Source organism: Micromesistius poutassou, assembly GCF_964030765.1.
Source record: "Micromesistius poutassou genome assembly, chromosome: 8".
Lineage (NCBI taxonomy): Eukaryota > Metazoa > Chordata > Actinopteri > Gadiformes > Gadidae > Micromesistius > Micromesistius poutassou.
In genome coordinates, this window is record NC_140278.1 from 5146540 (window position 1) to 5174421 (window position 27882).

General features: G+C 43.8%; 1 protein-coding gene and 1 long non-coding RNA gene across 2 annotated transcripts in view; both read right to left on the minus strand.

Annotated features, from left to right (window-relative positions):
• LOC311351902 overlaps window positions 1-14761 on the minus strand; it is a 66369-nt gene extending 51608 nt beyond the window's left edge. Inside the window, exons 1-2 of the long non-coding RNA XR_014636766.1 lie at window positions 14690-14761; window positions 12872-13189 (exon numbers count right to left, since the gene is read on the minus strand). This is a non-coding gene — a long non-coding RNA (uncharacterized lncRNA). The remainder of the gene's footprint in view (window positions 1-12871; window positions 13190-14689) is intronic.
• Window positions 14762-19805: 5044 nt separating this feature from the next.
• Window positions 19806-23849, minus strand: sox4b (SRY-box transcription factor 4b). The gene is made up of 2 exons (XM_084472059.1): window positions 22833-23849; window positions 19806-22580 (listed from the first exon to the last, which is right to left on the minus strand). Exons 1-2 carry the CDS (start codon window positions 23275-23277, stop codon window positions 22027-22029), a joined length of 999 nt encoding a protein of 332 aa, XP_084328185.1. The 5' UTR covers window positions 23278-23849; the 3' UTR covers window positions 19806-22026.
• Window positions 23850-27882: the final 4033 nt, after the last annotated feature.

The window sequence follows — 27882 nt, forward strand, 5'->3', positions numbered from 1 at the left end:
GGCATATATGTTGCCAGAGAAAACAATTCATATGGGTGTATATGCATGCTATATTTATCCCTGAAAGTGTTATTGCTCAGGAATTCAAATATTTCATCTTGTGGTACCTGGTTGAATCTTTATTTTGTTTGTTTTGTTTAGCCTACATTTCATTCAGGAAAGGCATGCTTGGGATGTAATGAAAGCCTGCATTGAGCTCAAGGATTATGAAGGTTGGGCTTCTAGAAATTAATATTTGTAGAAGGTAACTAAAATGTGTACAGTAATTAATTTCCCAAATTATAATAACTGCTTCACATACACGTCTTTTTTAACTGCAGACCTTTTGATTCTGGTTGATTCTTAGGTCTATTTCTGAAAAAGTGATCATCAAAGTGAGATTTTTATCATTAAAATTAAAAGATTTGAGACTTGTTGAAGACAGAGAGCAGAAGATTTTGAAACTAAAGAAACCCCCAAAAACACCCCACCCTTTCGGCTCCCTCCCCCCTACACCGCCTTTAGGAAGTGTTGCAGTTCACGCACAGGTGATTGACAGGGAAGATGGATTCCCCAAACCTATCAGGGAAGAGATGCCCTGATTGGTCTGAAATGAGCCCAGAGTGGCCTCAAATCTGAAAGGGCTCAAACAGAGGGAGGCACAGTCAGCGCGAAACAGATATAATCTCGCAGAACATTTCACTTATTATTAGCTGACGGATGACTATGGCACTTCTATCACATTACACTCAAATTATAGCGGCTAAATCTACAGCACCTTTAATGTGAAAAATCCTTCTGTATTAGATAAGGAAAGCCTAATAAGTCATTTTGTGATCCACAATTTTTTATGTTATATTAATATTGAGAGTTTTCATTAATGATTAGTAAGTTATATTCTGATTGAATTAGATCGCTTCACACTTCGATTTCATGAAGCTCAGTTGAAGTCTTTGATAATAATTGAATTCATCTGGCAGAGATCTTGATAGGTATCAAAATCAAATGAAAAAAAAGATGTAGCTACCATATACACTCTTCCACATTGTGACGACCTACGCTACAACACAGACCGCCATCATCAAGCACTCGTACGCAAATGTCATCGCTCCCATCAGAGCTGGAATAGACCATATCACATGCACGCAGACCATATTCCATTCGGTGTGAATTACATTAGGCCCAAGCTGAAATGATGAAATGAAAAGACCAGAAATGTAACGCCATACATTTCCCCTATGGTCAAAAGTTTAAATGGAATGTAAATATGCACATTAGTGGCTGCACTGTAACTCTATATTAAAAGAGGCTTCATTAGTCTCAGACGGAACTAACCAAGAAAGAGGAGTGGAGGAGTCATTTGACGTGCACTACGTTGTGGGTATTTGTGTGGTGTAGGGCCCTGGGGCTGTGTGTGTGTGTGTGTGTGTGTGTGTATGTGTGTGTGTGCTACATGTTTGGTTAATATATAGGTGTGAAGAGATGTCGTTTTGAAAAAGATACTTCAATTACACCTAGTTTAGTGTGTGTGTGTGTGTGTGTGTGTGTGTGTGTGTGTGTGTGTGTGTGTGTGTGTGTGTGTGTGTGCGTGCAAGCGTGTGCAAGCGTGTGCAAGCGCATGCAAGCGCGTGCATGCGTGTGTGTGTGTGTGTGTGTGTGTCCATGTATGACTGTATCAAGCATGTCTCTGTGCAACAAGCCCTGAGGCTACAGGGGAAAGATTGTGTTGCCCAACACACACACCTCACTGCTTCGCTTAATAGTGCATGAGATGAGAACATTTGGACTTCAAAAAAGACCCCCCCTCTCCCCTCCACTCTCTCCCATGGTCCACATGGGCGCCTGAGTTTGAAACAAAGGCTCAGAAGGTGGGGGACCTGAAAGGACTAAGAAGGCTTCTTTTTTCTTGCTAATGTTCTGGCTGAGTTCACATCCTGATCCGAACGTGCATAAACAGAGTGCATTGCTTTTGAGTTTAGCTTGTGGACATGTATGCCAATACACGGGACACACAAACATGAACGTAGACACTTCTGTGCACCACACACCAATACACAACACACCGTTACACTTACGCCGCGTTCACACTGTGCACGTCCGTCGACGGATGATGGAGAGCATGTCTGACAAAAGGGGGACGCGATCTGATTGGCCGACGGATCCATCGCTGCCTGAAAAGTTGAACATTTCTCAACTTTTTGACGCAGGCAACGGAGGCGACGGAACAGATTGACCCACAATGCATTTCGCAAGCACCCCATGCAAAGTCAATGAGATCCGTCGACGTGTACAGCGTGAACGCGGCGTTAGGGTTCTCGCGTTTGGTTAGAATAGAACACTAGTAATGTTGTATTTTAGCGTCTTAAAAAATGTGTGGTTCAGAGTCATTTGAAAACTTTTCAACCTCCTAAAAAATGCTGACCTTCAAAATACATTATTTTGTAGAGACTTTTCATACAATTTGTCCCAAATTTTATGTTGGGAAATATATTTGACAGAAAAATAAATGCTCCTACTTCTTCAACCGCTGTTCTGTGATGAGCCATTCTCAGGACACAAGGAAATGATCATGAAAAATTAAATATAGAATATTTCTATTGGAAACTTGAGTGTAGCACTCTAGTCCAGGGGATAGACTGGGTTACATAAAGCCCACTCAAATATATTATCAAAAATAAACAAAATACTTTTTGGAATAAAGAACAAATCCTCAAGTATGAGGCTGGACAGGGAAGCTACAAGACGTCATTGTGAGCCTAGGCCCCAATAACAGACAACAGGACTTACCTACAAGCAAATAATCTTTCTCATGCGTCAACAGAAAAACTAAAGATAAGCTTAACAAAAACAAATGAAAATGGGGCACAAAATGAAAGGCCGCTCTGACCCTACCAGTGTCTTGCAGGACTTACAAAACTTACAAAGACTAACAAAACTTATATTAAATGGCACAAAAGCACAAGACAAAATCTGGCAACAATGAGAATTGGCTGAATTAAACTAAACAAGTGACCAACGGTGGCATTAAACAACAACAACAAACAAAGGCTAAGCTAACAGGCGAAAGCGAGAGAGCCTGAGAAACCGCACAGATGAAACCGACAACGCTTTTGAGAAGTCTGCTTAGCCCTCATTGGTAAGCATCCACCAATGAAAACAGCATGAACTCAAGAAGCAGCAACATTTCCTCAAAAAAAGGAGAGGCTAACAAAAACACGGTGAAACAAAACCCTCATATACATAGGAACGAAACAGTAAGGAGTATGCAGGAGTGTCATACCACCCAGTCGGTGACAAGGCCAAGCCTTCCAGTAAACTCAGCATCTTATTAAGAAGAGGACACCATTAAGGAAAGCCAGCGCGATGACACCCATCACTTTGACGGCGCTAGAGTTCAGTAGCCGCGAGCGGCGCGGTGCTGTGGGTCAACCGTATCGAGAGCTCTGTATAAAAACAGCTTTCGGTGTTTCGGCGAGAGAGAGAGAGATACCATTACAAAGAACTGTCAAGACACTCGTCTGGCATTCCGCCGAAAAAGCGTGCGCGCGACCAGTGACACTGGTTTTGCGGTCTGATGAAACTTTACGATTTGAGACCGGAGATTTCCTGGCCGCGATTCAGCGGCGCCGTGTGTGGCGCGGCCCGCTGCCAACGCCTCGGGAAACCCCGCGGGGTGGCGATGGCAGCGGCCCGCTGTGGCGAACGCAGTTCCTCAGCGGGGGGGCCGGGCGGCGTGTTCAGAACCGAGGGAAGATGGATGGATAGGGGGGGGACAATACGGGGCGACTCCACCAGAGACTCCCATTCAGTGTGCTACGTGCACGCGCAGACAAAATGAGGCCAGCGTGGGAGAGGGTTCACACTGAAGGACGATGAGCGCAGGGTGAAACCATTGAGTTGTCCTAACACTGTTCAAAGTCAAAGCTTTTAAAAGAGAGCGGTCTGGAGAGATTGAGGCTCGTGGACGTCGTCCAGCAACCCGGGGCGAATCTACCTCAGGATGGGAAAAGATTTAAAAATAAGTCATTTTTAATAAGGACAAGTGTGGTAACTTTAGAAAGGGTTAAATACTTTTTGCACTGTATGTAATTGCATGTAGGACAACCATGGTCTCTCTCGTCCTCTCTCTCTCAAACAAACACACACACACACACACACACACACACACACACACACACACACACACACACACACACACACACACACACACACACACACACACACACACACACACACACACACACACACACACACACACTCAAGATCTCAATATCGTTTTTAATTATATACATATAAATATGTATTTATATATAGATATATACATTTAAAAGTGACAACAAGCACAGGACTTCCCCTCTCGGTGGGAATCCGACTTCACCCACCATTGTGTGACTGCTCTTACTTTTCACACAATGGCCCGCAGTGTCATAACCATAACGCCTGACTTCAGTCATCCGAAACCAGCTCTCTGCGAGCCCTTGAGGTAGACGGCTTACTCTCCGAGTGCAGTAATACGATAGTAGGACCCGTCTGATTAGTCAAAGTCTCACGGCGATCGGATGATTTCAAACGCCGCTGCTGAACCGCCCCCACAGCGGGGCTGGGAGATGATGTGACAGGGGGGCGGTCACCTGAGCTGACGGCCATACCATCACACAACAAGGCCTGCAGTGTGTATGGAAGTGGTTGTGTACAATATAGGGTACAGTGTGTGTGTGTGTGTGTGTGTGTGTTCTTGATCTGTAGCAGTCGCAGGCAGAGGTTTGTATGACTACATAGTACTGTGGACAGAAGGTAGGGAGGAGAGGGGGAGAGAGAGAGAGAGAGAGAGAGAGAGAGAGAGAGAGAGAGAGAGACGTAGACAGGGGTATATGGACATCGATACACAGACTGATAGACAGTCTGATATAGAGATGGTGATGGTTGATGTAGCGGCCAGGGTGTGCTCGTTTTCAAGGTTCAAGGCGGGGTTTGAGAGAGAAATATAATCTACATAAACTGCCTCAAAATCTTAAGGGCCAATCAAACGTAGGCATGTGTAGACCAAGTACCGTAAGCAGCAACAGATGTAACGTTGAGTGTTCTCAACTGTGCAGAAGGAAGTTAAGATAGCCTGATAGCATGGGAGCATTGATCAGAACCAATACACTCACGCATCACACCCTCTGAGTCTCGGATGAACAGAAAAAAAAATTCACAAACAAGTCTGGAAATAACACTCAAAGTAAATGAGCAGGAGAGCAGCACGAGAAGGAGGGACACGGATGAGCAGCAGAACGAGGGGCGGCCGAATCAACAGAAATTGAAGTGTGGGAAAGACTACAGCGACCGGCGCGAGCGAGAGCGCTAACAGCAGAAACACAGCCAGTCAGCGGTTGTAACGCCGTGTCATTCTGAGGACACCAGTCTCAGAGGAGAGATTTTCTGTGCGGAGAGGCCCTGCGGTGGCCGGGCCCCGGAGACCGAGAGCCGATTCTGGAACAATCCCACATGTCTGCAACCCGTCGAACAAGTATGGTGCGTTTTGTGATGCATCATGGGTAAAGCATACTATTTGTCGATTCCCTGTTTCCAAAAAAAAGACATTTTCCAGGAACGATACGTGATGGCATTTACATTTTGTTCTAAATTTTCCGAAAGGTTTGAAACACAGGGAAATTGCGTCAACTAAAAATAGGCAAAGACTATATAGACCTGTCTCCGGGATCGGTGTTGCCCTTTAAAAGTTGATTTGAATCGTTGCCTAAAGTTTTGTAGTGTAACAGCTCTGTTGGCATTGTAGCTGTCACGGTGACAATTAGCATTTCTGCCTGGGGTTTCATTTGCGTAATCGTAGAGCACGTTGAACTTGCACTGAACTGAGTGCTGTTTCACTGCAGCCATCTGGGTGGGAATGACATCACTCTTGGCTTAGAGAGAGAGAGAGAGAGAGAGAGAGAGAGAGAGAGAGAGAGAGAGAGAGAGAGAGAGAGAGAGAGAGAGAACATCCAAAGTGACAAATAAAATGACAAAGTGAGAGAGCAAAAGAGACCAAGCGAGACAATTAGATAAAGAGAAGTGAAAAGGTTGAGTATGTCATTATTGGCCTTTAGATTTAAAGGGGTTTTTTTTTATTGAGAACCATGTTGATTTTGTTTTTTACCAAGGTGGTGCAACCGTTTTATTTTTTGGGGACCCATTTAGGGTCCTCAGAATGGGTTTTGAATCAGGAAATGTAATAGGTTGGAGTGGTTTATTCTGTCCACCTGTCCGCCCATTCATCGTGTAATGGTCAGGGCCGAGACTACAGTGTGAATGGATGATGGAGAGCCACACTCCATCATGGTGTCAACACAGAGACCAAATGGGAATCCAACTCCAAAACATAACTCATTCCTATGATACCACTATGTCCTCTTGTAAGGAGTTTAACCAAGAGAGGAAATAACTGACAGCCTCCATTCCTAATCGGAGAGATGGGAAATATATAACTTATACTGATGGCTTGATATAAAAAAAAGATGGGATTTTGGTAATATCATCATATATCTCCAATTCCTTGCCTTGGTATCAACTGCTGGAATGCAATACCATGATCGCATTTTCAGACTCAGCCTCAGACAAAATTCTGTCATAGTCAATTCAAAATTATCTCTTTATTCAAATCAATAAAACCACAAATTGTCCATCAAGGAATATGATCCGAAACGTGACGTCGGTCTGTTCGATGTCATTCTAATAACAGCATTACATTATTCAGGATAGGGGTCATTGATAGTACTTTGGCTGGTTTCCAGAGAGCTAGTTTCTGCCATGCGCTTGGCTGAAGCATCTTAGATCAGTTAATTCCCTATGGATTGACCTCCATAGCAAATGTCTTAAACCGCCCCCAGGAAATAGAAGTATTTACTTCTTAGACTTCTACTTTCTAAAAGTTATGTTTCTTTGCTCTTCCAGCAACCACGACATAATCCTGGACATGGGAATTTGATTTGTTTGCATCATTATTGCCTCATTCAATATATATATATATATATATATATATATATATATATATATATATATATATATATATATGTGTGTGTGTGTGTGTGTGTATATGTATATATCGCAGGGGACTTTATAATTAGGATTTCAAGGGTTTCTTTTTCATAGTCTGCTTGTCTCTAAAATAAGGTTATGTCGCCATAACAACAAATCTCACTCACGCCACTGGTTATTAACTTGTGTAATTTGCCTCTGAATGATTGCAAAAATGTACAGATGTAATTCCATAGCTGTGTTAAAACCTCCCCTACCGCTGCAAGAAGATTCTATTTATTTTACACATCATTAGCATCTAAAAACGTCCAACACACACCACCCCCAATTAACCAATGCATCCGTCTGTGAGCTAACCGTGTGAAAACTTCAGTTGCTTTTCACGTGTGAGGGATCGTCTCAGCCCTGTCCCCTGTGGGCCGGGGGTCGTACATCAGAGTCCGTCTTCATTCAGTGCCATTATCATGGATTAAAGTGTCAAGTAGTGGCGCGAGGGTAGCTTGTGTCCACGGCCGTATTGCGTGAAACCCAACGTGGCAGCCGCAAACTGTTAACCCTTTGGAAGCTTGTTATCTCCGGCTACTGTAAATGGATGGGATCCGTCTCGTAAAGGCCTTATCTCGCTCCATCCCGCCACAATCTCCCTCATGGCAGAGCCCATTCGGTACCAGGCCCTGGACTTTAGTTATTACAGTTATTACTGGAGCTATTGGCCGCAGTAAAAAAACATAAAAAATAAAAGCGTTGGCACTATATTACTACTGATTACGGAGCGAGAGGCCATCTATACCCTGCGCTCGCTGTAAATACCATATAGGACGATAAAGCCAGGAGGCGTCATAAAAAAAAAAAACACAATTATCCGATATTGTGGACCTAAAGGCCTTCTGTCTCTTCGTCCCGACGCGTCAACAAACTCATCATCATTTGACTGCAGTCAGGGTGACTCTGGCTCCTAGCAACGTAGCAACATGACACTATCTCACATTACATAGATGCTACGTCGGCACCACGGAACCGCCACAATAAAAGCTTTCATAAAAGGGCATTTTTATATCCGTTTTGATGTACTGTGAATGAAGTCTGGCTTTAGGACATTGTGAGCTGAATGGATATTGGCTGGAAATAAACACATAGTAAAAAAAATCGAGACCTGCAAACGTTGCATATCAACACAAATCCATGAATTCCAAACAGAGGCATAATTTGCTCCATTTGAGGACGTCTCCGTCAGTCATGGCGGACCACCACATGCCTCTGGGGGGGGGGTCATCCCGTGTCAGGTAAATGCAGGTTAGGGCACCGGCGTGGAGAGAGAGGCTGCGGTCCCCTTTTAGTGGCCTTTACCAAGGAGCCTTTGGTCTACTACTACATGTGAAATATGTGCACTCATAGAGAAGTGCACCTGCAGAAATATGTAATACAAAATGAATAAAGTGAAAAACAGTACATGGACATCTTTTTGCCATCCTTCATATTACCTATGGAAAACCTGAAACATACCACTCTGTTTCAGCAACAAACCAAAGCAAACCAATTCACGCTGAAATGCTATTCTTTGTAAGAAAATTAAGGATGAATAACATTTTTCACAATATCTACAATTGCAGATGACCAGAGGTCCTTACATTCCTCGCCAGTCGAGTTATCTGTGTGCTCGATTTAATAATAGGAATGGTACTTCTCCATCATTCATCAGAATGTTAATAAGGAAATCTCTCTCAATATTGAGCCACGGTAAACACAGAAGAGAGACCACAGCAGTCGAACACTGCTGGCATTATTTGTCCACAATGTGCCTTCATATTTAAAAAAGGTGTGTGTGTGTGTGTGTGTGTGTGTGTCCTAAAACAAATCCTAATGTGCCAGGAGGTAGGCCATAAAAGAAAACATTTCTGACACAGTCAGTGTCTGTCAACAACACAATGATATTGGATGCCCGTCTATTGCTCTCTCTAGGTGTGTGTGTCTGTGTGTGTGTGAATAGAAGATTTGTCTTTGGGGGGTGGGGGGGGGGGGGGGGAGATAAGCAGTACTTGCTCAGACAGTGGCATGCTGTGCATTCATGAGGGCAACAAGTAAACTCCTAGACTCCCAGACAGCCAACTGGCTACAGGATATGACATTGTTTTATCCACAAAGCAAACGCCCTCTATCTATGCCAGTCAGACGAGAAGTAGTGCTTTAACTTGTGAAAGCCGAAATGATGTTTTGATCTTTGTTTTATGCATTTGTTCTTTACACGGCTGACTCCTCATGATTCATGTCTGGCTCTGATTTAGGTCCATTGTTTTCCAACCGGAGGCGGTCGTACTTCTATTCACGCGAGAAAATATGAATGCAATTATGACACAACCCACACACAATTCACAAAAAGCGAAAACGACTCAAGGAAGCCAAACCAGTTCTGTTGGCAACAGGACAGAATAGGTTGTTTATAGACGGATTCAAACGGAAATTAACTTTTGTCCTCGTCAGCCCATGTGCTCAAAAAGACCCACGTTTCGGACACGTGTTCACCATTGGGGGTGGCATTGTTCGGGGTCCTCTCAATGAAGTACTCTATCCCACATGTCAAATCCACACCTGAAAGAGCAATTAGCATGGCTCCCAGGTCCCTCCTGGCTCTGGTCCCACTCCACAATCCTGTTTTCCGTGTGGATGTGTCATATCATGGCAGCAAGAGTGTTGTTTGACACTGTCTTTTGAAGGCAAACTGGTTAAAAGAAAGACAGAGAGACAGGGACATATAGAGAAGGACAAAGACAGAGACCGAGAGAGAGACAGAGAGAGAGACAGAGAGAGAGACAGAGAGACAGAGACAGAGAGACAAAGACAGGGCCTCAGAGAGAGACAGAGACAGAGACAGAGAGAGAGACAGAGAGACAGAGACAGAGACACAGAGACAGAGACAGGGCCTCAGAGAGAGACAGAGACAGAGAGAGGGACAGAGACAGAAACAGACAGGGCCTTAGAGAGAGAGAGAGAGACAGAGACAGAGACAGACAGAGCGAGAAAGCTTATAGCCTTTCCACTTTCAATTAGTGACAGACCGTTGCTCAAGGAGAAAATTATTACCTTGTGGTATTCGGTTAGACACCATGTATCTAAGTGTATTATTCATTATACAGTTGCAAGGCATTCATGACTAAGACCGGCTTCAAAGTGATATGGAGATAAGTGAAGCCACAGGCGCCCAGTACTGCACCAGAGGGGGCAGCAATGAGCAGTGAAACTCTGGTAATGAAAGACGTGATCTAGTGCGGCGAGTCTTGGGAATCAGGGTCTTGGGAACTCTAGCCAAAGAAGTGGACCAAGCTAAGCACACCCCGGGCTGAGGACTTAAATAACAAAGTGAATATTCGCCTCGAGTTCACAATTGTCCTTCACTTCTTATCTTATGCAACAGGATTAACTTCATATGTAATGATTACAGACACGGGGCAAGAGGGCGAGAAAAAGAGGAGAATTTCAAGTCCCCTTCTGGGCTATCTGTATATTTAGAAACATAGACGCAGAATACATATGCCTCCAAACTATACAAAACCCTAATTATGTTCCAGGCCTAAGGCGAGTGGTAACAGAACTAAATCGGATAGCTTTCCTAGGGGTGACCGTAGTATGTCTGAGTAAATTAAGGCCTCTGTTTATTCAGAGCAAACATTCCATCTTGAGATCTGCTTACAGATAGGCCCAACAGTGTCATGCTGATTACAACTCAAAAGCAATGAGGCTTCTCATAAAAATCGAAAATATGGATACAAATACCCATACAAAAATGCACACATAAAAAAAAAAAATATAGGCCTACGTGGGCCGCAATTATTTCATTTCACTGATGCCATGGGGACGAATATTAGACACCATACAAAGTCATGCAGCAGTGAGGCACTTTGAACCCAACGCCATCCGTTAGTGGCATTAACGACTAGAGGGGCGATTCCGAACATCAGGGAGAGTAGAACGGCCCTTTGTCCAAATCGCGTCACCGATACAGACTGTGATGAAGCACGCAACGGTAAGTGATACACGGAGGTGCTGGAAGGACTTGAAGCCATTTGTGATGGCCTTTTTCAGCTGCTCACACATTAGTGCTGCATTCGTATTGGTCACACAAGGCCGGATGTGTCTGTTAACAAACTGCAAATGGTTCTCGTTAGCTTGCTACTAAACTACAGCCACTCCAAGATGAATGGGTTAAGTGCTTAGGTGTTATAAATATTCAGACAAGCAAGACAACATGATTGGTAGCAGGGCAAGCCGTACGGGTGCGATTCAGCGATCGATATAAGCAATGAATATTATTAATTCACACAAAGTGCCAAAGTCTGAGTTGTAAAGATTGTGTGTGTCCAGCGGTGTCCAAACATGGGCTCCGTGAGCTCACTGAAGGATGTGGTTTCTGGAGCACTGCCTGGAGACTCTCTGGTTTAACCATCCCATTCAGATAGCGTGCTGGCTGGCTATTATCAAGGGGACAGTGTGCTATGTCTTGCTCATCAACAGCCTATAACAATCCACACATTGTCATCATTATGTATAATGATATATATATATATATATATATATATATGGACAAGAGCAGTTTGTCAGACCTGTATGTGGCACATGCCTCTCGTTCCATCTCTCTCTTAGCCGCTCTGTGTGACGCAATAATAATACTCATCAGCATCCCTGTTTTTCCATATTTTCAAATTCTATGCAGAATTATAACTATTAAACATGACAGGGTGACATGCTGTTGTTTTATCGAGTGTATTAAAGTGATATGAAGTGAGGTGATGGTAGTAATAATAATAATTGGTTAAACAAGATATAATAACCAACGATTAAAAAAATAATTAATAGAAAGAGCATCTATAAGTGGTTCCCTCATTTGTTTTTGTTTTTAAAACAAATGTTTAAAAAAAAAAAAAAAAAGAGGTAAAACCATGTTTTACCGAACATCTAAACTGTAAAACCTTCAGCCATTATGAGGCAGCGTGTGCGGCTGTATGACGGTGTGCGTGGCTCCGAACAACAACAACACCAGCATCCCTGGAGCAAAAGAAGGCGTGCAAACAATGTGACCGTAGAAACATGTGCGCGTCGATGCGCGCGACTGGAGCAGCGACACGAGGCGGGGCCTGGATGGCGAAATAAACGTTTTCAATTGGCTCTCAATGACATCACTGATAAGAGCCGAGCCAGAGCCCCTTGTGTCTCCGGTCTCTCCTCCTCCCTTTCTCTCCGTGACGCGGACACACACACACACACACACACACACACACACACACACACACACACACACACACACACACACACACACACACACACACACACACACACACACACACACACACGTTACAAGGAGCTTTTCCCATCCAACTGTAAGCATGCATATCCCATGCATATCCTCTTACTAGGAGTGCACTTTGCATGAGGTTTCCAATCTGTTTAATTATTTTTTTAATCTAGAAATTACTTAATTATGGTAGCCCGTTATAGTCCAACTCAGGGCCCAGTTAACGTTTAGTGGAGCAAGAAACACAACACAACTTGTGTTACAATCAACTGTGGAAAGTATAAGTTGTGTTCCTCGAGGAGTGCGCGATCAGAAACGTAGGACGCCTGATCAGTAGACGCCAGCATCATCCATTACTGGGATGACGTAGACTACTGCAAGACACGCCAGTACGAGATGTTTCACACCAATCCCAAAACATATCCAACCGCCACGTCTTAACTTTATCCAAATACAGAGCGGTTGTATGTAGTACTCAAAACACTCGCTTTACGCACAGTGCAGCCTTTACCGAGTGATGCAGTGAGCAAAGTGTGAACCCCACAGCCTGCGTTCGGGCTCCTCGAGGCCAAGAATGACATCACCTACCCATCTCGTAGGCTGAGGAAGATCCATTGCCATGCACCCTGCGATCCGCGGGACTTTAGATCAGACATTTCAGGTTCAAAGACATAAAACGCAAGATCGGCACATTTTGTAATCCCCAAATGTCTCCACGAGTTTTTTAAATCCAAAAGTGTGCGGAAAACGTCGCGCCGGTCTTTAGTGGTACACGTTAAATCCTGAGTGAGTTCTTCAAGAGATCGCTGCAGTTGTTTAATCCCAATAGTCCTTGGAAGCCAACTGTAGAGTAACTCCATGAGAATCTCTGTTCAATATCCTTTCTGTTTCCTCTTTTAACACCATCTGTGAAGAGATAGAACGAAATTAGTTTCCAGGTGAATATAAGTGAACTTCCATCTAGAAATAAAGTCATGAAAAGTTGTGTGTGGAGTATTGCGCACAGTATTGTTACCCCACAATACTGTGGGGTAACTGTGTTTATTGGGTTGTTATTACAATGGTTATTTGTCTAAAGGGTTCTATAAGCCTACTTGAAAATAACGAAATTTAAAAAGCGTAACAGGTTTTGATAAAATGATGCCATTCATAAAAATCCATAACAGTAATAAAACGTTTGTTTTTTTAACTTCAACTACATGATGTATTTATTTATTAATATCATCAATGAACACCGATGTAAGGCCAGCACAAGGCAGTGGAATGCAAATAAATGATAGCATTCCATTGTGGGTCTTTTGCTAAACAAAAAGAAAAAGGCCCTACCGGGTAAATCATATTTAGGCCTTTTTTAATAAGATGAACTAGACGGAAGTCATTCAAAAACGATTAATCTGAGTAGCATATTCCCCTGAACATGTTTAATTAAATAAGCACTATAATATAACGTATTTTCGGTTCATTCAACGTAGTTATAGGGTGCCCAGACAGTTTGACTTGTTGGAGCCAAAATAAATAAATAACTGAGGGCATAAAGTTTCCTGAAAACTTCAAATGAAATTGTTATTTTGCCTGAACAATGTTGTACATTAAAAGTTATTACAAGAAACAACGCAAAAATGGTTCTTTCTCCGGTTAACGGTTGGATTATTTCGATGTTCTTTGTATGGACTGAGAACAAAGGGATAGAGCCTTAACTGTAACAAAGAGGCTGCGGCCACTTTTACCTGTTGCTCCCCACGTCTCCACAACTGCAACAACTTCACATAAATTATTATCAACCAAAAAACTGTCAAATCTTCCATCAAAAATAACTTGTTGAATCTACATGTTGTTTAATGGACTCGAGTTGAACTTTGTGGCGTTGTTTTGAGTCATTTACCCAGTACACCTGATGGTCTTGCCTCAATTCCCCGAAAAGTGAGTTGACAAGTACAGTAGTAAGAACATAATATGTGCACCCTATGTTACGTTAGTAAAGCACAATTTAAAAACTCTTTATTGAGTTTTGCCAGCGTGCGTAAATATCGCAATTCGCCAACTTCCAGCAGCATCTAACTTCTAACATGCAGCCGAATCTTCTGCCTACTTCACATCCAAAAGATAAACGCGGGACAAATCAAACAATCATTTAAATTCAAATACAAAAACAGGTTTCTATGGGGTTAAATGAAAGATTCGTGCGTAAAATACAACGAAGAAGCATGCATGCACCAGCATCCTCAAGTTCTCAACGCGCCCCTGCATCAGACAAAGAACGGGATCTCTCCTCTTTCCTCCCGTCTCTGCTTTGTGCTCAAGTTTGGAGCTGACGCACCAACTATCAGCAACTTTTTATTGGACTTTAATGATCGGCGTTCTTCCAAAAGTACACAGAGATGCACGATATACTTTGAAATAACTCACCTTGGCATCCACGATTTTGCCCGCGACGTCGTATGTGGTAAAAAAGTTTGAAGGGGCGCACACAGCTTTGTGTTGTTTAGTCCCCTTTGTCTGCACGTGCGAGAGACAGGACTCCTTGGCCGCGCCTTGTTCATTTCGCTCCGCCAGAGTCCCGCCCTCTCCAAATACAAAAAAAATACGCAAAACACAGGCAAGGAATTCTGTTCCTGCAGAGATATTGATATTCCCATGCAGCGTGCATTTCTTATTGCGTTATTCTTATTGCATTTTCTTTTTGATTTCTTTGTTTTTTATCCTTTGTTTACCCCGACCAGCATCTCGCTCCTTTCCGTTCGTTTGGCAACAGTTTTTCGAATTGACTTACTCAAAAATGCAGTCAATAACAACCCAAATAATCTGAATTATTTTTGAAAGAGGTCAAATTGCATTGGTTTCAGGCACGCAAGCATATTTGACCAACTTTTCTCTGTCACTGGTGACTGGTCTTTTAAACGACAGTGTCAGCATTGCGGCTGAATGGCAATAAAAGGGATAGAACAACTACAATACATAATAAGGTTTCATCATTGGGAAGAAAATTACGTTAATGGATCAATATGTGATTTAAAAACAGCAAGCCGCATACACCATTATAGAAATGTTGGTTTATTAGATCATTATCACTATACACACCAGATAAAACAGTTCTGAACAGGTGGTGATAAACGTTGTTCATCTATAGTTTTTTCCACGTTGTTGTCTTTTGAAGTCAACTTTGAACTTGAACTTATAAATTACCATAAAAAATACAAGACTTGAAATAATGACAATAGACACATGTACAGGTGGGCAGGCTGTCAGGCAGGCAGACAGACAAGGCAGTGTATGTACACAGACATGCAGAGAAACATTCACTCTTCTGACCTCTCGCTCTCTCGCTCTCTCGCTCTCACACTCTCTATCTCGCTCTCCCTCTCTCGCTCTCTCACTCCCTCTCTCGCTCTCTCTCTGCCTCTCTCCCTATCTCCCTCTCTCCCTCTCTCCTCCATAGTGTACAGTAGTGTTCCCAGCTCTGCTGCTATTCTATGGCCCGCTGCCTCTACCTCCCACAGCGCTCAGTCAGCTCAGCCGCATGCCCAACATTGCAGCATTCATCATGCAGCATTCAGCATGCAGAATTCAGCATGCATCATGCAGCATTCAGCATGTAATAATAACATGCACCATGCAGCATTCTGCATGCAGAATTCAGCATGCAGCATTCAGAATGTAGAATTCAGCATGCAAAATGCAGCATTCAGAATGTAGAATCTAGCCAGCCTTCAGCATGCAGCCTTCAGGATGCAGCATGCAGCATTCATGATGCATCATGCAGCATGCAGCATGCTGTGGCAGGGCAGCAGGTCAGCCGTTCATAATGGAAAAACTGCTGCGTCATGCTTCTTCACTCAACGGCGGAGCAATTATGTTAACCCAGTCTGATCCTACTTGTCGTCCGTGTGCAGAATATCAGGGCCCTGCTTATATGATCCCAGAGATGCATGGTCCAACTGGAAGGATTGGGCTGTATTCAGAGTAGAAAGGTGAAGACATAAACCTCCATTGTCCCCGTTAAGTATGGCATGTTTAAATGTGTTGGATCCACAAGGTTACTCTACAACGTTGTATCATTGAGATGCACTCACCCAATTGCAGTGAACGTTTCTTTCTCATTGTGGGTTACTAAATGTGTTACCTTTAACACTATTTGGTAGCCATACCCATACCCATATACCTCCTCAATGCCATCTATGCCATTCTGCATTGCTCATGTCTATTGTTTTGAGAACACTTTATAATAAGGGTACATTAAGGGACCATTAATTAACAATAGTTAATGCAGTAATAAGCATTAACTGACAGCTAAGCAACAGTTAACTAATGTGTATAGTAATCATGTACTAATCGTGTTCATCTTTACTAGCGATGGTCATTATTTAAGAATTAGGGTTAGGGTTCGGCCTAACTCTAACCCTTAACCTCACACTTACCCCTATGCTAGTTGCATATAATAATGCTAATCAATAAATTAACTAATGTCGACTTGAAGTTAATTATTTTTACCCTTACTCTTAAGTTCTCAGATGTTTTTTTTTTAAACAATATGTCTCTGGTGAACAATTACCTGCGCATAATTGTGTACAATTATTTAAGGAGCAATTGATAATTCACAAAAACCATGATCATGAATGAATTACTGGATTGAAATGAAAGATGTGAAAGAAGAAAAAATGTGACAGTGATAGTAGGAATGAGGTCAATTTTGGGGACTTTTGCAGATAACCCTGATGGTCTTGAACTCAAGACTTGATAATTATGTGGACCTGCACAGAGGAAAAAGACTTTGGAGAAACGTCATGCTATAAGGACAACCAGTTTGTGACTGCTTAAAAGCAACAAGGTACCCAGCCGAGTATTGTGGTGTAGTGACTCAAAATACCTACACCTGTAAACTAAATATGAATTTCCATACATAATGAGGCACATAATCAACTGAAACTCAAAGTGACAAACGTGCAATTACACACATATGATTACGCTTTGATGATGTTTCGACAATATCGTACAATACAGGCATACTTTCAGTTGTTGCAGACAAAAATGACACAATATATAATTCATTAATGCATCCTGTGGAAGATGACACAGAATGACAACTAGCGTGATTACATGCACACTATACCCTGATTACCCTGAATAATCAATTTGCAGCAACAATTGCGGTGACAGGTTAGCATATATTTCATGAATGTGATCCTCCGCTCTGTTGTCTTTGGTTTACAGCAGGGGGTAACATGTAGCTCGCTGTTTATTAGGATGTAATTAGGGGGATACATTTGGTGCGCTGTGCTACATATGTGTGCCACAACTTAGAATTGCTCTTGTTGTTCTGGCATCCATAACAGCAGAAATAAAGTCACATATTTACAAGCTACACTTTGTCATCGGTGGACCATCCATAAACCAGGTTTAGCACCTGATATAAAACAATGAGCTTAAACTGTCTGATCATCCGATTATTTATATGCATGCGAATGCTGTTAATAAGCATTTGGCACATGCCATATGAGCAGAAGCTCTTGTTTAAGCTGTACGATGTGAGGATGCACACACACACACACACACACACACACACACAACCACACCATGCCCAGGTATACACATGTAGAGATACACACACACACACACACACACACACACACACACATAAACATACCATGCCTAGGTATACACATGTAGAGATACAACCGCACACAGACACACATAACTACACCATGCCCAGGTATACAGTACACATGTAGAGACACACACACACACACACACACACACACACACACACACACACACACACACACACACACACACACACACACACACACACACACACACACACACACACAATAACGTGCACACAGATTGACAGACATGCTTGTCAGCTATATGCTAGAGGGTCTCTGGGCTGAGTGCTTGCTCACTCGGCCCCTCCCCTCAGACCAGCAGTCTGTCTGGGAGTGGGGGAGGGGAGACAATGACTGTCTGAACACCAGACGGCAAAGATACAGTACAACAGTCTGGAGAATAGATTAGAATAGAATAGAACAGAATAGAGAAAAACACTATAGATTGACATTTTCTAAAAGCTCAGTCAATATTGCACACGTATATTAATAAAAGGTCCTTGAAATAATTGTCTATATTAATTTGCTTCACAGTCTTTATAGTCTTAGCATGGCTTCTGGGTTGCAAGGCTTCCTGTACCACACACAACGCATGAGGGGCTGTATCCTGTCCTATAGCATGCGGGTTCATGTGTGCTTCGAGGAGGAAACATGATAACGGGATAAGGTGAAGGAGAAGAGGTTGACACCCTTTAAGAGGTGACTGTACGATGGCCATGAAAAACGTTTTCCTGTATGCTTCGGTTGTTAAACTAAAGCATATTTTTCACTGTAGCTTATATGAGCTTCACTACTGGAGAATAACAGTAAACACGTGGCATTCAATGGATGCTTCTCATGAGTAACGGAGACAGACATAGCATCAGCCCTTATTTCTCTCTCTAGGCTCGGTCGGCTCAGAGGTTACGTCATGCTGCGATGCATGTTGTGAATGCTGTGATTGAGTGTTTACTGTAGGTCTGCTTGATTATGCGCTACTTCCATGTTACATTAGCAGTACATTACAAGCATTACATTATGTGAAAACAACACTATAAACCCTGGTATACTATTTAGATTGCTCTGGGCACACGATAGCTTACCATCCCCTTAGAGTTTGAACCCAGATATGTTTTAATTTATAGGCATGATTGGTGGAATGGGGAATTAGCAATGGAAATAGGGCCAGTTTTAAGGGTCAATTTAATTTGCACCATCTGGTCAATTTAATTGACTATATTTTGGGCTACATTTTGATGTAGTATTAATAGTGCTTCTCGGTGCCACCTACCTCGTATCCGTTCAAACACATTAAGGTAAATTGGAGAAGCATTGTTGCACTAATTACTGAAAACAACACGGATCTGAAACTGTTCCCAGCATTACATTTGACGATTTTAGTCTTAATTCATGAGAAACGTGCTTCTATTGCTAGTTATGTTTCATAGACTTGGGGGGATTGGTGTCAATTATGTCATTTTTTCTTGGTTTTGCTTCTTTACCTTATACAATGGCAGTTATGCTTTATATATTTTCTAAATCAGTTTGCGACATATTATGTGGGGTTTTATGGTGTAAAGCCTTGCTCGGGTTACCGATTGAAGGGGCTGATATACCCCTGTGGCATCACAACGCTCTTGGTATCCAAGTGTTCACATCACTTACCACCGCAGCCAATCAGCGACAGCCGTTGGGTTCCCATGATCAGATGAGGAGTATCGTCTGTCATGTGAGCGCGTAATGCACCTGCCCATTACTCAACGGAGGGCCACATAACAAGTCTGGTCAGGTGACCACCAAAGCACCTTTATGTGTAATAAATATAAATATTATTACCAATAACACCAAGGTCATCAAAAAAGAACAGTCAAGCAAGATGTTTTTTTTTTTAAGGTTTCAGTTCCAGCTGATATTTATTTCCTTCCTTGAAAAAAGTTCTGTACACAAGTTTTATATCAACAATCTGACAGGCAGTAAATGGACACAATTTTAGCTGGCATGAGTTTCTCCCTCCTCCCGTCTGTCAAGAAAAGGATGGTTTCCTTTGTTTCTGGCATGATTAGACAATAAAAATGAATGTTCTACACAGCATATTGCACACGATGGATGAAAAATAAAGTTAATATATTTAAAAATGCTTTCATATATATATATTAAAAAATGAGTCCTGAACGACCGCCTTAAACGTAAGTCAAGGATGTGTAAAAGATAGCAGTTCTAGACAGTGCCTTTCCTTGATAGCAACAACGTACATAAACACACAATCTTTTTGCTTTATGATACAGTCAAATATACAAAGATTGATTCAACATTTCAATGTTTTTCCTCATTTTTAACTCTTTTTTTTTTTTAAACACAACAGCTAATAACCTGAATCTGAAATACAAATGCTATTCACCATGCCATAAAGATACTAAAACAATTATTAGCTAATAGTTAGCTGACAAGTAGAAAAGATTATATATTCAAATACAATGAGAAACGCAGTACAATTAATTGTGTGCGGAACTCAAGTCAGCAATTTGAATATGCTTGATGTTATTATTGATGGATAGTTTCACTGACAGACCATTCAATCCAGCAGTTGCCTACCAAATTTCCAAAAAATGTAATAAAAATCGCCAAGATTAAAGTCCAAATTAAAGCTACAATCTCCTCCAATGTTGTCATAGGCAAGATATCTGACAGTTAATACAAAAAAAAGGAGTGGCTGCTCGAGATAGTACTGGTGCTGTTGGAGCACATGTTCCACGGGGGTACAGAGAAAATGTGTAACTGTGCCTTTAAGAAGCAGATTGGAATCGTAAACGTGAATGGTGGACTGATTCAGACTGAAAACCAGCCAGCCGGATCCTTGAAATTAGGAAATCCAATACAGCGGTATTTGTAGGCTACACACCGATTGATGACATCCCCATTTTGATATAGATTTGTACAAAAATACACTGAGAAAATAATCAAACTGTTTCCTCTCTTTGTCAATGTCCAAAAGTCTACATTTAAATATAAAAAAGAACTCAAGATTGTTTTGTAAAAGCCTCTAGCCCTTCGCCTGAGAAGGAAACATGACAGACAGATGTACAGACGAATAGACAAACTGTAAGAAAACACATGACTAGACCATGTATACATGAAATAAAAAAATGATTTCGGTCGAAAATGCTTGGCCCGGTGTATAAATACAACATCCTGTATAAAATGGCATCTGAATAAAATGTACACAACAAAGCTCAGAGGATGGAAAAACCGGCGAGGATTTCTCTATAATAGGCTATCTGAAATAAACATTAAAGGAATAGTTTTGGTCCTGAATTGTAGAGAAAAGTGTAGGCTATAAAGTTCAGCACAGATTAGACGTTGCGTTTGAATCCTGAAGTTTTAAGAATTGCAACAGCTGGTGATTATTCCCATGTCCTTTGTAAAGAGAAGAACAGAAGAGCGGCGCCATCTACCCATTTAAATAACCCTAATACTACTTAGAAGAACTGCTCCCCAGCCAGAGGAGAACCCCCAGCACACAAGAACAGTAGTCTACCATGCGTTTTTTTGCTTTGACAAAATATCGGACTTTTTAAAAATGTCAACCCACCTTGTCTCACACAAATCCACATTAGGTGACACCATTTAAAAACCGTCAAACAACTCGTGGACTCGTGTCTGTACCTCTAAAATCATCGTGAAGTTAAAGTTCGTTTTGGCGACCGTGTGTGTGTGTGTATCTGAAATGTCCCTTTTTCCACCAAGGCGGACCGTCCCGCCTTGCCACCAGTTTACGTGCAAATCAATCACAGTTGCTCAGTTCAAAACAGTTCAAGACAGAGTCTTCTTTCAATAGGAACTCTGTCGGTCCTAATCAGGCATCAGCCGCCCACAGACATTTCTTCTTCCTCCCTCCTCTCCCCTCTTCCTGCGCGTACTTCTCCGAGTCACACTCAGTCCACGAATCCGAAAAAAAGAGGCGAAAAAGCAACTTAATCGCCTTCATGTTCGCCTGGTGGTGGCGCGAGGTGCCCCAGTGTGGGGGAGACAAGCGGTCAGGTCGCTGGTCGTCTGGTTGGGACACCCAACTTGTTTACACCCCCAGTCCGCTCGGGATCCCAGTTGATGGTTGATTTTTTTTGCTTACAAGGTAATAGGCTACTTGTGTCGTTGCGTTTGTTTTCAGTATGTGAACACCAGGTTGGAGATGGTCGACTCGAGCCAGTCCCCTGAAATCATCTCGCTCACCTCGGGCGTGCAGTAGTCGGGGAACTCGAAGTGGGACCCCCCTGAGCCGGACTCGAAGTTAAAATCCAAATCCCTGTCCAGCACCGAGGAGCCGAAGCTCCCCAGCGACATGCTGTCGAAGCCGGGGCTCGGGTTGATGTCGAGCAGGTCGTCCTCGAACTCCTCGTCCTCCGAGGAAGAGGACGAGGAGTGCGACGAGGCGGACGAGTGGAAGCCGGAGGGGGTGGGCGAGGAAGCCCGCCGGTTGGCGTATGTGTGGCGGCTGTGTCGCTCCGATGCGGCGCCCACGCTGCCGCCACTCACAGACTCGCCCCCTTCCTCCTTGCCGCTGCCCCCGTCCTCGTACAGGCTGAGGGGGTCGCTGGAGTCCGCCGAGCTGCTGAGCGTGGGGCTGGCCGGGACAGCGACCGACGACGCGGGGCTAATGCTGCCCCCGTTGCCGAAGACGTACACCCTCTTGGGCTTCTTGCTGTCTGGGATCTGCTTGGCTGTCGAGGAAACAGATTTGGACTTGTAAAGAGAGGAGTGGTGGTGGTGATGGTGGTGGTCCGACGAGTGTTCAGTGGAGAATTGGGATGCTTTGGTGCTGTTGTTGTTGTTGTTGCTACTGCTGCTGGCAAAGTGTGATTTGTGGGGTTTGCTGCTGTTGGGGGACTTAGATCCGTGCTTTCTTGAGGCGGATGACTTAATGCTGGTGTTTCCGTTGCTGGAACTTTGTCTGTCCCCCTTCTCTCCGTTACCTGGTTTGGAGGCGCTCGATTTGACCTTCTTCCTGGGCCGGTATTTGTAGTCGGGGTAATCAGCCATGTGCTTGAGCCTGAGCCGCTCCGCCTCTCGGATGAAGGGGATCTTGTCGCAGTCTTTAAGTAGTTTCCACCGCTTGCCCAGCCGCTTGGAGATCTCGGCGTTGTGCATGTCCGGGGACTGCTCCATAATCTTTCTCCTCTCGATCTGCGACCACACCATGAACGCATTCATGGGTCTCTTGATGTGGCCGCTGGGAGTTTTGCACCACGCTGGGTTCTCTCCCAGTTTGTCTCCAGACGAGGAGGCGACAGAGCACGGGGAGGGAGGAGAGGCGGCCGAGTCCAGGTCCATGCACGCCCCGGAGTCGGGGCTGGAATCCCCGGCGAAGAACGGCACCGCCTCGGCGGTGCTCTCCGTGTGGCTCATTTTCTGCACCATGCTGCTTAATTACACAGGAAGGCTCAGAGCTCACGCTCTCTCTCTCTCTCTCTCTCTCTTTCTCGCTCTCTCCACTTCTGTTTCTTGGTCCTGTGTTCACTTTATAGCAAGCTCAGCCCTTTTCCGCTCTTCATAGACGGGACTGAGGGCGAAACAAAGTGAAATAGAAATGATTCAGTCCTGAGATGTGTTCTTGTATTTGTTTTGTTTTCTTCAGTCCGATATAGTTGGGGGAAATCCTCCTACACGCTTAAAAAGTACAATTCCATTATTGTACGCGTGCTTGTCGAAAATGTCCACTTTCCACACTCGGTACAGTGTGCCGGTTCGCGTCTCATGAAGTCTGTTCAGTCGCGTGCGACTGAGTATATGCGCGCACCACAGCTGCCGCGCGCAGACTGAGTGCCACACTGTGCGCTCTGGCGCTGAAAAGGCTTCCAAGTTTCGCGGGAAGTGTGTAAGGTAACTGATATTCTCTGCATAGCCCTGTTCTCTCTGCTGGAAAATAGACTGAGAGAGTGGGGAGAGTCACAGAGTGTTTCAAAAAACCAAACGCCAGTTATATTGTCCGCCTTCCATCTGCAGTCGAGTTGAGTTTCAAGCAGCCTCCAATTTCTCCCCTGCTCAGCTTTATCCCCTTCCGAAGATACACCAGCGATAAAATTCGACCAATGAAATGCTGTTTCTACCCTGCTTCGGTGCCAAAACACGCCCCCTCGCCGCGGATTGGTCGAAAAAGGAATCTAATAATAATCAGCGCGTGCAATGAGGAGCCTCATGTCTGACCTCATTCCAGAATACAGCGATAAACTTTAGTTTTTTTTAAAGAGACATTGGCTTCTGCTGTGAACCTTTTTTCTCTCTCGCCACCAGCCCATGTGTATACCATTAAGTTATTGCTATATAGGATCCGAGACGACTTTACCATATGGAAACTTAGCATTGAGTGCAATTTGAGCCCTGTTTATACAATTATACTGGCCCGGGTAATCCAGTAATACGAAACATGCACCTAAACATTAACCCTTTCTTGGGTTTAGTATAGGATGTTTATTAGACTATTGGGAATACTTTGGCGTATTTACAGCACCGATATCTTATAACCTAAGACATTGTGCAGCGCTCCAAGCACACACGTTAACTAGTATAGCGCATGCGCAATTTATGTCTTTATTATATGTGTCTTATTTTTTTAAACGTAAGCTATTTCTTGAGACGGTAAAGTGTGAGGAAAGGCTCGCTCAAGCTGTGGAGCCGTTCAGCAGCCTCTCTCGTACTCTATCCCTCCCTCTCTCCTCCTTCTGTTTTATAAGGCGGGACTGGACACGAGGCAGGCGGGCTTTTGTCACATAACACACGCCCAGTCCTCCTCACAGCAGACACAGGGAGGAGAGGGAGAGAGAGCAGAGGGGAGAGGGAGGGAGGGGGAGAGAGATGAGGGAGAGGGGGAGAGAGAGAGAGAGAGAGAGAGAGAGAGAGAGAGAGAGAGAGAGAGAGAGAGAGAGAGAGAGAGAGAGAGAAGAGGGAAGGAGAGAGGGCAGAGACGAGAGACAGAAAGAGAGAGAGAGAGAGAGAGAGCGCAAGGCATGTAAACTCCCTTAACTCAGTGAAATCAATCCGAAGAGTAATATAAACAAGAGACCATGAAACCTATAGACCAGCTAAATGAAACGATACACCACACAGTTTACATGCACATTATAACCATTTATTTGTGATAAATGGGAATCTTAGGATTGTACGCCAACAAGCAAATGTTTCCCCATGTGCCCAACGTTTCTTTTCAGGTCAGAATATCCTCATGGATTGAATTCGTCGAGGGACGTTAATACCCACGGACTAACTACTAAGTTAGGTTGAGTGCACTGCCACAATAACACAATCATTTAATGACATTATTTATTATATTGTTATTTTGTCCAGAGCACGCGGACCGGGCCAGCAGATTGATTGGCTTTGCAGGAGGGAAATGTGGGCTACACCTCACACGCCATGTATTTTATATTGTTCATTGTATTGTATATTGCCGTGCTCTTTCCCCGCACATGTTCATTTATGTAACATATCCGTCCTCTACAACCTGCATTACAGCGGTTCTACGCTTTGCAGCCAACGTGGTGTTTGTCCGCCGCTAGATGGCGTCGCAGAGCCAGAGTGGACTATTTCTGAGGCTAGTCGAAGAGGCTTTTACAGAGGGTAACAGGGATCAGATTGAGCATACAAAACAGTAACAAGGGGTGAATTACATAATGTCGTTCCAAAGCGGAGGCATCCAAGCATGGCAGTAATGCTATAGTGCACATGGCCATCTCTGTGCATCTGGTTGGGTGTGTGTGTGTGTGTGTGTGTGTGTGTGTGTGTGTGTGTGTGTGTGTGTGTGTGTGTGTGTGTGTGTGTGTGTGTATGGTGTTTAAGGTTGATAAGATAAGATAAGACAAGACAATTAAACATGGAGGCCAGAGGTTGTTGATAAAATGTTAATTTAAATACAGTGAAGTGAAATTGAATAAATAATCACACTAATAATGTAAACAATGTAATGTATAGTCTGAAAGTCTGATTGTAACAATGCATTACGTTATGAACGATTCATTGAATGAAAAAATCAGACGGAACACTTTCTTAATATATCAAAACATTAAATATTTATCAATACATAGATCAATAGATGGTCAATGTTTTAAAAGAAAGCAAATTAGCAGGAAAAGGAAAAATACACCCACTACTACACTAACGTTAAAGTGGATGCATTTCACTGGGCACAATTATCTTAAAGTCACCTCTGCAGTTACTGCAAGTCAAGCAGGAAGTAATTGGGCTCCAATTTGTGTGGCCACAGAGCAGAACTGCAATGGAAATAAGAGTTAACTAAACTCACAACATTTCACTTCATTAAATTCCTATGAATCAATGTAGCTTACACTACATGAAATGTCCTAACAATATAAACCATGTTTGCATTTTTCCATTTTTATAGGGTTGACTCTTCGTTTGGCATGATTGGCCCAATTCCTATCGCAACTGTACTGCAAACTATCCTTCTGCTGTTGTTAGGATATAGCAACAACTGGGGGTTACGGTCTGACCAATCCTGGAGCCCCTCAGAGTGGGTTGCTAGGCACCTGGCCAGGAAGGATTGTGGGATAGCTAGCCAGGGTCTTTATTCAACAGGCATACCAGGGGCAGGTGTCCCGTACAGCTCTATTCACTTCCATTCTGGCTCTGTGCTGCTTCCATCAAAGTGGACTCCTTAGTTAACCTGAATAGACCTCCCCCTCTCACTCAACCCCTCCACACACACACACACACACACACACACACACACACACGCACACACACACACAGTGTGTGTGTTGCACACTTTCGCAGCGGCACCCGCACGCACGGCCTGAAAGGATAAGTAGTGCTTTCAAAACTTTAGCTTTCTCTCTCTTTCTTTTTACTGCCATTGTTCGAGGAAGGCACAGCTGCCACGCGAGTTCGAGTGGGTCGCGTGCCAGCCCTAATTACAACAGGTGTTCGCTCTGACTCCTCCCACTAGCACGACCCCCACCCCCACCTCCACCTCCACCTCCGCCATATCCCTATCTACACCCCTTTTATGGTGTCTCTCTCTTATACTCCTTCTTTCTCCTCCCACACATATCTAGATCCCTATTCTGTCTCCCTTTCTCTCTCTTCTTGTTTCCCCCCCTCTCTCTCACTCTCACCCCCACCCCTCTCTCATTCTCACCCCCCCTTATCGCTCACTCTCACCCCCACCCCTTATCTCACTCTCACCCCCACCCCTTATCTCACTCTCACCCCCACCCCTTTTTCTCACTCTCACCCCCCCCCTTATCGCTCACTCTCATCCCACCCCTTCTCTCACTATCAACCCCACCCCTTCTCTCACTCCCCCCCCCCCCCCCACCCCTTCTGTAACTCTCACCCCCACCCCATCTCTCACTCCCTCTTACTTTCTTTCACTCTGCTCACCACCCTGACGTCCTAGGGGACGAGGCCGCCTCAGAAGGCTGTAAAGGTGACTGCAGTTCATTCACTCCACGGTTGATCGCTGTAAGCTATCTGTTCTCAGCCAGACAGTCAGCCAGAGAGCGAGTTCCATTCTACGGCTGGCGGATGGGTGGATGGATGCGTGGATGAATGTGAAAGGTCTGCCAGGTCTGAGGAGCCATGGATTGATTTGGAAAATGAAGACAGTTTCAAGTAGTAAGATGAGGTTGTCATGTTCAACTCTGGTAGTAACGCCCAAGAATGAATGTCCATCATTAGCCGACAAATTGTGCTCCCCATTAATGTTTCAGATGTAATGATCTGAAGCAGTCCCGGCAGCCGATAGACGGATGGACGGACGGATAGATGGATACGAGCGTGTGCTCGCCCCGCCGCATGGCGACGTGATAGATGATGTGCGAGCGCGGGTAAACAAGCGTGTGCAACATGTGGAACGTCTTGATTTCAAGAGGATCGTTGCCAGTTCTGCGCCAGGGCAGGGGTACACCGTAATGGAGCCGTATTATACGGGGCGAAGTGCTCATCCAATAATATTCCCTTTTGATGACTGATCCTGAAACCCAACCGGGGCTGATCGTAAACCAGCCA